This window comes from Boleophthalmus pectinirostris, unplaced genomic scaffold (assembly GCF_026225935.1).
Source record: "Boleophthalmus pectinirostris isolate CB_2022bp ecotype Guang Dong unplaced genomic scaffold, ASM2622593v1 HiC_scaffold_16, whole genome shotgun sequence".
In the NCBI taxonomy this organism is placed as follows: Eukaryota; Metazoa; Chordata; class Actinopteri; order Gobiiformes; family Gobiidae; genus Boleophthalmus; species Boleophthalmus pectinirostris.
In genome coordinates, this window is record NW_026571095.1 from 32,435,772 (window position 1) to 32,445,190 (window position 9,419).

A 9,419-nucleotide genomic window follows, 5' to 3' on the forward strand; every position below is an offset into this window, starting at 1 on the left:
ACTTGTTTTAAGGAGGAGATTGAGAAGAAGAAGGACGAGGTTTTTGGTCATGGTGTTTTGTGGGACAGTCTGTTGAAAGGAACATATGGATGTGGAGACGGAGCCAAGAGTGGTGAGTGGTGATGTGCTTCGCTTCAGTGACACGGAGTTCATTAACAATTTTCGCCTACTTCAGTGCAGAATAGTGACGTTTGTGACTTGTTGATAACGTGTAGGTCGGACGAATGCACTTTGGCCGTTCAGACTGAAGTCGCATGTCAAAAGATCAGATATGTATCAGTTTCAGCAGCACATATCCAAGTGTCCTGGGTCACAAAAGTTGCAGACAGAGATTGAGGACACCAAGGCCTCACTCTCACTGATTGGACAGTCAGGTCCCTATCTGAACAAACTTAATGAAAATCTACGGGAGATGGAAACTACAATCAAGCAATCTAAACTCCAGAAGTTCAGGAGGGATCTGGATGACTATGAACGTGGTAATGTCTATCGTTGGAATCATCGCAACTTAGGACTTCGGCAACGGGAACGCCGGCCCAGGAGGGTATCTTTTAACCTCACGAGCAGTGACGATGAGGGAAAGTCCACCAATTCCATGGAACAGGATTTTTCCGAGATGGACTGGCCATCCCTTCATCCTCCCATCAACCCTCGCATAAACGCAGAACACGGCGAGGCAGACGAAGAAAGACGACCAGTGACACGAAGGAGAACCGGCCTGAGACACAGGACTCAGAGACATTATCCGCGGTAATTAACCTTTCTGATTTCAATTTAAGTAATGAGCATACAAAAGTGTTATCTAAGGGCCTTACTTTTGCCCCTACCAATGGTGTTAATGAATTTCAGACTAAGGTTGATTTATTCCGCTTTTATAGGAACTTACATCATAAGGCTTGGTATTATAATACTATTAACAACCAGGCTATGTCTAACGGGTCTGTTACCTCTATGGGGAATGGTATTATGTCAACAAAGTTTAAACCTAAATCGAGATTTTCACCGACTGTATCTAATCCGACACTACTTACTTTTACGAGGAAAATTGATTATGAGGTAAACAAATTAATACAGAGTAATCCATTCCTTCCTAGGAATAATCTATCTCACAAGGAGCGCAAAGCCCTAAATGAACTTTCTGATAACACAGATATAATAATTCGTCCAGCAGATAAGGGTGGTGCTGTAGTCGTCTTATCTAAAGCTAAATATGTGCAGGAGGCTCATCGACAGCTCAACACGAGATATTATGAAAGACTCTTTACCAATCCTTTGTTAGTTATGAAAAAACAATTTGATATACTCTTAAAGGAAGCATGGGACATGAGAATTATTAATGACAACGAATTTGGTTTCTTAACAGTTGAACACCCGGTTCTGGCAGCCTTCTATCTGTTGCCTAAGGTCCACAAGGGGCCCAAGGACAATCCCCCTGGACGTCCAATTATATCTGGTAATGGCACTCTCACTGAGCCAGCTACCAAATATATTGACTACTACATAAAACCTTTGGTAAGAACACTTCCATCTTTCATTGAGGACACTACAGATGTACTGAACAGAATTGGATCTTTGCCGAACATTAAAGACCAGTTTCTTGTGACAATGGATGTTGAAAGTTTGTACACTAATATTGAACATCAAGAGGGTTTATCTGCTCTAAAATATTTTCTTATTGAGAGTGACATCCCCAAATCTTCTTGTGATTTTTTGTTAAAGCTTACAGAATGGGTTATTCATAATAATATTTTTATTTTTATGGATGAGCTTTATATTCAAAAGATTGGGGTTCCAATGGGTTCTTGTTTTTCACCAAACTATGCTTGTTTATATTTGGGTCTTTGGGAGAAGAACTTTGTTCTTAATACAGTTAATCCATTTTTCCATTGTATCACTTGGTATGGTCGCTATATTGACGATATTTTGTTGTTATTTAATGGTACTTTACAAGAACTATTGGATTTGTACAAATATTTAAACTCTATAAACCCCAATATTAAATTATTAATGGAATATTCACAAAACAGTATAAACTTTTTAGATCTTACCATATTTAAGGGGGAAGGGGACCGTTTGCACACTACATTACATAGGAAAGAAACCTCACGTAATACTATCCTTAGAGCAGATTCATTTCATCCTCAACATCCTAAATCGCAACATCCCTTTTGGGCAATTTCAACGTCTACGTCGCATTTGTAATCGGGAAGAGGATTTTGTAGAGCAGGCAGAGGCTATGTCTAATCGGTTTTTAGATAGGGCCTATCAGCCTACAGTGGTCAGAAAGGCTTGTGACAGGGCTCGATCTCTTGATCGGGGCACTTTACTCACTAAAAACAATACGGCTAGATCTAAAGAGCTATCTCGGCCTATGTTTGTCACCACTTATAGTACTAGTGCTGAACAAATCAAAAAGATTGTTAGGGACAATTGGTCTATACTTTTAAGTGACCCTGTATTAAGCAAAGTGTTTCCTGAACCTCCTTTATTTTCTTTTAAACACGCTCCAAATCTTCGAGACAGATTAATGAATTCTTATCTTCCTCCAGAAAACAAAAGTACATGGCTACAAAAACCCATGGGCACATTTAAGTGTTTGAATTGTCCTCATTGTCCAAATGTCCTTCAAACAAAAACGTTCATGGATGTACACAATAGTAGATCATTCACACAAAATTATTTCATTAATTGCAATACTACTCATGTGGTATATCGTCTGTCTTGCCCTTGTCCAGAAGGCTTTTTCTATGTTGGCCGCACTAAAAGGCGTATGCGAGATCGTTTAGCTGAGCACAAATACGCAATCAGGGTTAAAAATCAAGATTACCCAATGGCTCGCCATTTTTGTGAGAATCATAATAGCAGTGACACTCTGCTTCGTATTGAGGGTATTGAACATGTGAAACCACTGGCAAGAGGTGGAGACAGACTTCAAAAATTAAATCAAAGAGAAGCTTTCTGGATTCATAAACTGAGAGCATGTGAACATCCAGGTTTAAATGAGGACTTTGATTTGTCCTGTTTTTTATAATTGTTTTTTATAATATATATATGTTTTTTGCCTGTACCATGTCCTGTCTTTGTGCACCTGTTTTGTCTGCCTCCAATTTACTCCAGCCTTGTTATTGGTTGATGTGTTCTATTTGAAGGCCACACCCAGGCTTTGTTCTTAATTAAGCCCTGATGAAGACCAGTTGAGGTCGAAACATGTTGGCTTTGGCCATTCAAATAAAGGCCTTTTAATTATATTTTTCCTCGTGCGATGTGTTAACTTTTTCTACTGTTTTGGAGTGCCTGGAATCCGTTGTGTCTTGTGTCCTGGGTCACATTTGAAAAAATCGGATCTGTGTCGTTCAGACTGTCATTAAAAGATCAGATACAGGTCACATAGGGGCCAAAAAATCTGATTTGGATCACTTCAGGCTGCAGTCTGAACGCAGCCATTGATTCTGCAGAAATCTGATGTGTTTTTCAGACCAAACCAGACCAAGTTACAGGTCAGATCTGTGGAGAGGCAACCGAGCTCACAGTCAGACTCTCTGTTTTTCTAGGTATTTCTGAGCCATAAAACCACCTATAACTGAATTTTGTAAGGTAGAGCTGTTTAATGCCATACTGTGGAACATTCCAGGCAGAGCAATGATATATCCATAGAAACAAGCAGGTGACAGACCCCCAACCCAAAAGTTACACAATGCACCTTTAAGTCGCGTTATATTGTTGTTACGTCCTCAAAAAAAGAGACCTGGAGTTGTGTTTTGTTTTATTCACACAGGTTTGCATTTCTTTTTATTCTGTCAACATCTCCAAAGCTCAAAATGCTCTGTTCCACCTTGTGATGTCATTTAGCGATAGTTTCCAAGTGAACAGCTCCTTTTACCTTTGCCTCAGTAGATACTGAAAATCCAGGACTGAAATCATCCAAATGATTCTAGCGAAGGTGTGTGGAGTTTAAACAGACCGTGGTGCATTTCCCGTATTACTACATGACATCACAAGGTGGAACAGAGCGTTTTCAGTCTGAAAGAAGAACTCAAGAGCCTAAATATGCAGGATTTGTGTTTTAAACGTGTGAATGAAACAAACAAACAGGTGATAGTTGTAGGCCTATAGTAATCAGCGATCCAAATTCACAAACTTTTCTCCCAGCAACCCCGCCTGGCACATCCAGACCGCCTGCCTCAAGAATTATATCGACTTATGGTTGATGATACATAAAGGATAGAATCTTATATTTTGAGGCTCAGTATTTATCATGTGTACAATTTCTTTGCAAAAGTTTGGAGATTTGGGGTATTTTTGTTGATTCGAGCTGTAAAAGGTGGAATCAGTTAGCCGGATTCATCAGCTGGTTTAACTAACTTCATGGAAACCGTCTGACCTCGCAGCATTAGGATTCATTCGCTCGACAGTAGGCGGGTACTTTTTTTTAATTTAACTAATCGCTGCTGTTTGGTTGTGACAAATGTAATGTACCAAATCTCGTAGGAAGAAGGGCAATAACGTCTTTCCCTTTGATAAAATTCACCAAACATTCTCTTTGTTTAGACTTTAAATCCTCGATCTCGGGAATCGTTGCCAACACGGAATGTATGTCTTCGTCTACATTCATCTTGACGCTTTGTTTACTGTTGTGCTGTTCCACAAAAGGGACCCAGACAGACGCTTGAGTTTGACGTCATGTCTTCACAGCTCTTCGTTGATTGGTCGGTGCACGGTCTACAACTTCAAGGGTTTTTTCAAACCGTCTAGTGTATTTTGATTCCTGACCTAGTCGCTGGAGAGAAATGAAATTGAGCGGAGGCACTAGATGGCTCCAGTCTGGCTAAGAATCAGTGACTCTTAGGGCTAATTATGGGTTCATTCTGCTATTTATTTGTACACTGGAAAAAAAAAAACAATATCTAGGTAAGTTAAAATGACTTAAATTAAGAATATTTAACTTTATTTTAGTAGATTCAACTTGACAAGTAAAATTATCGACCAATGGAATAAGTGTGTTTTTCTTAATTCAAGCAACATTCAATTTCGTTTCTTATTTTAAGTGCAAAAAGTTGTTGTTTTTCTTTTTTTTTAAGTGCTGCAAGATGTATTTTCATATTTTAAGTACAAAAAGTCTTATTCCACTGGCAGATCATTTTGCTTGTCAAGTGAAATTTACTCAAATCATGATAAAACTTTCTTAATTCAAGCCATCTTAACTTGACTAGATTTTGTTTTTTTGCAGTTTAAGAGCTCGTGCCTTTTAATGATACTGTCGATTTAAAAATAACGAAGGAAGGAATTGAACTTTTCCTTTGCCATGGATTCTACCTCGACGACTGACCGATTCTACAAATATTTAAAAACTGTATCTTGTGTTATTGTTTTTCTATCAGCTTCTTCTAATGTCGTTTTAATATCTCTCTGTTGCCGTATATAGTGCTGCAAAATTTTAACACGGTAGAAAGCTCAAGAAGAACAAGAATAAAGAGAATTTGGCACAACAGTCGCTCTTTAACATGCCATGCCTTCATTATTATTCCAGAACTCTCCTACTCTACATTAGGAGACCCAAAGTATCACTGGGTTAGTAAATACGCTGAAGGAAACTACCAGAAGATCCTGAGTAATGTAAAATGATGTTACGTGGTTATTAGTTTGATTTGATTGATTAATTTATTTCTGTCACAGGTTTATTCCGACATTATTCCACATACACAGACCGAAAAGGTGTAGGCGGAAGCTTGAGTTTATTCTGCCCCTTTTTTTTACCCTTTATTCCTTCAGAGCGTCATATTTAAACCAGTTCATTTTCATAAATACAACGAGAGGAAACAAACAAATCACTAACAGTGCAACAAAGTACTACAGCACAAACTAAGAACCATAATTCATGTATCTGTCCAGAGTTAAACATTTAAACTTCTTTTTAAAATGGAAGAGGGGGTGCACAATTTTAGGTCTTCTGTACAATTGTTCTTGAGTCTGGCGCCACCTAGTGCCTCTGCTCAATTTCATTTCTCTCCAGCGACTAGGTCAGGAATCAAAATACATTAGACCAGGGATCTCCAACTTTTTGTGTCCGGTGAGCGAACTTTACAAAATGAAAATGCTGGAGAGCTTCTCATTTCAGCGTTTGCAAGAAATTGATTTGATATAAGACGGCAAACCTTAAATGTACAGTTACCTGTAAAACGTCACTGTTGGGCAAGTGACTTTAAAACTATAATGTGTTATTTTTATGACTTGTTACTGTCATTTCAAAGTAATTCGTTACATTACAATATTACTGTGTTTAAAATGTAAAACATTGCATTAATATTGCAGCACTTTTAAATTACTCTCACCAAAATAACTGTGAAGATGCTGAACTTTTGCGCCGTATATGGACTAAACCAGGACTAAATCAGAGCTGAACCAGGACTAAACCAGGTCTAAACCAGGACTAAATCAGAGCTGAACCAGGACTAAACCAGGACTAAACCAGGACTAAACCTGAACCAGGACTAAACCAGGTCTAAACCAGGACTAAACCAGAACTGAACCAGAACTGAACCAGGACTAAATCAGAGCTGAACCAGGACTAAACTAGTTTTAAACCAGGTCTAAACCAGGACTAAACCAGGATTGAACCAGGTCTAAACCAGGACTAAACCAGGTCTAAACCAGGACTAAACCAGAACTGAACCAGGACTAAATCAGAGCTGAACCAGGACTAAACTAGTTCTAAACCAGGACTAAACCAGGATTGAACCAGGTCTAAACCAGGACTAAACCAGAACTGAACCAGGACTAAACCAGGACTAAACCAGGATTGAACCAGGTCTAAACCAGGACTAAACCAGGACTAAACCAGAACTGAACCAGGTCTAAACCAGGACTAAACCAGGACTGAACTGAGGACTGAACCGGGAAAATTGAACCTGGACTAAACCAGGACTAAACCAGAACTAAACCAGAGCTTGAACCAGAATTGAACCAGAACTAAACCAGGACTACACCAGGATTAAACCTGGACTAAACCAGGACTAAACCAGGACTAAACCAGGACTAAACCAGGTCTAAACCAGGTCTAAACCAGGACTAAACTAGAACTAAACTAGAGCTGAACCAGGACTAATCTTGGACTAGAACTTGGAATCTAGGACCGCCCCTGAAAGAACTCCAAGCCCATGGAACATGGTGTCTGCAAAGCGCGATCGGGCGTCAGTTGCGGTTACCCCCGTGGAGCGTGGAGTTCTAAATCAGTCCTTTCGCTCGTGGTCACCCGACGGTCTACGCGGGCACACCATAGCAAATTTGTATGAGCTACTGGTAGATCCTGAGCTACAAGTTGGAGACCCCTGATCTAAACGGTTTGCAAGAACCCTGGAAGTTGTAGGCCAATCAGTGAACAGCTGTGAAGCCATGACGTCAAACTCAAGCGTTTGTCTGGGTCCCTTTTGTGGAACAGCACAACAGTAAACAAAGCGTCGAGATGGATGTAGACGAAGACAGACATTCTGTGTTGGCAACGATTCCCAAGATCGAGGATTTAAAACCGGAACAAATAGAATGTTTTGGTGAATTTTATCAAGGGGAAAGACGTTATTGCCCTTCTTCCTGCGGGATTTGGGAAAAGTTTAATATACCAGTTAGTCCCGTTAGCAGTGCATTACATACGTCACAAACAAAGCAGAGACTGGTTAAATTAAAAAAGTACCCGCCTACAGTCAAGTGAGAACAAAGCGGTCATGATGGATGTAGACAAAGACATACTTTTTATTTCTGTGTTGGCAACGAGAGAATGTTTGGTGAATTTTATCAAGAGGAAAGACGTTATTGTCCTTCTTCCTACAGGATTTGGCGCATTACATACATCACGACCAAATAGCAGCGATTGGTTAAATAAAAAAGTACCCGCCTACCATCGAGGGAACAAATCCTAATGCTGTGAGGTCAGACGGTTTCCACGAAGTGAAACCATCTGATGAATCAGGCTACAATTGTTCCAGAGCTCTACCCCTTTAATATTTGTTCTGATTTTCTTTTTGATAAACGTGCCCGTACATCTGAGCTCATATCGGCTCTTTCGGATTTTGAACATATTCTGTAATGATTCTGACATGATTTTTCAAAGTGTAAAGGTCGACTAAACCGTAAAATCTCAGAGTTTGAAGGTTTATAAATAATGTATTGCTTGGTTTATTATAAGCTGATAATGTGATGGCTCTTCTTGCCTTTTTTTTTTTTTTTTTTTTTTTTGCGAGGTAACGATTGGATTCGGACCTGGGTTCTTTCGATATCGGCCTACGTGATGATGCAGTAGGCCTACACGTGGACACATCCCACCAAGACCTGTCCTGTCAATCACTTGGACATCCCGATGACCACTCCTGACCAGACCACAGTTAAACCTTGACACACACACACACAGCAAACACACACCCTACGTCCCACAGCACCCCACAGCTTCTCCATCCTCCCTGCTGTAACCCACTTTTCCCTCGTGCGTAATGCCTTTATATTTATGGGTGCGTCACGTATAAGCGCGCGGAGGGAGGCCTACACGAACTGACAACACACGTACATACATTAAAGTCTAGATCACGTTTTGGTCTCGGGGCACACCCCTGAAAGGCCAATCAAAGACTTTGGTTTGACGGTAAGTGGGACGGAGACGTGTGGCCTGCGCGTTTTAACACCACCGCCCTTCGGAAAAAAAAAACAAAAACACGTCTTACCTTGAGGAAAACGAAAGAAACGTGAGGTGAAATCGCCAAAAACGGGCGTGTCTCGAAGCGTAACACGTATTTTGCTTTTATATTTACACCGTGGGATGCGCTGGCTTACCGAACATGTGAATATGGCCTTTGGTGATGGGGTTGAAGCTCCCGCACGAGAGCAGGATGACGTGCGTCTTGGCGCTCTCCGTCATGGTTCTGCGGAGGTTCGGTGGCCCGGTTCGGTTCGCCTCGGCCCGGTTCAGTGGTGGTGTTGTTGTCGGCGCTGAGGAGACGGAGATGGAGAAGAGAGTGAGTGGGGCTGCAGCGGCTCTCCGGAGGCTGAGGTGGCGCGTCACGGACTTAAAGGCACAGCGCGCTGCAAAACAAGAAAGACGAGGGAGAAAACTGGAGCAGATTCATGTTTGGTTTAATTTAAGACTATAAAATATATTCATAGTTTCAAAATATGAATTCTGTACGCCTATTTTTGTGTAAACAGTGTTGGGAAGGTGACTTTTAAAATGTATTCCCCTACAGATTACAGATTACATACCCCAAAATGTAGTTTGTAACATAATCCATTAAATTACTTAAAGTGAGTAAGGTAATCTGAATACTTTGGATTACTTGATATTGTCGTGCTTTTTAAAACTGCATGAATGTACCAACCACATCCTGAAAAGTCATGTTTGTTCAGTCTCTACTTGACCAGATTAAAAATATTATTGATAG

The 9,419-nt window shown here is 40.4% G+C and overlaps 1 protein-coding gene across 1 annotated transcript in view; it reads right to left on the reverse strand.

Annotated features, from left to right (window-relative positions):
- nmnat2 (nicotinamide nucleotide adenylyltransferase 2) overlaps positions 1-8,899 on the reverse strand; it is a 30,205-nt gene extending 21,306 nt beyond the window's left edge. Inside the window, exon 1 of the mRNA XM_020931364.1 lies at positions 8,815-8,899. Within this exon, the coding sequence (XP_020787023.1) occupies positions 8,815-8,899 (85 nt within the window). The remainder of the gene's footprint in view (positions 1-8,814) is intronic.
- Between the last annotated feature and the right edge of the window lie 520 nt (positions 8,900-9,419).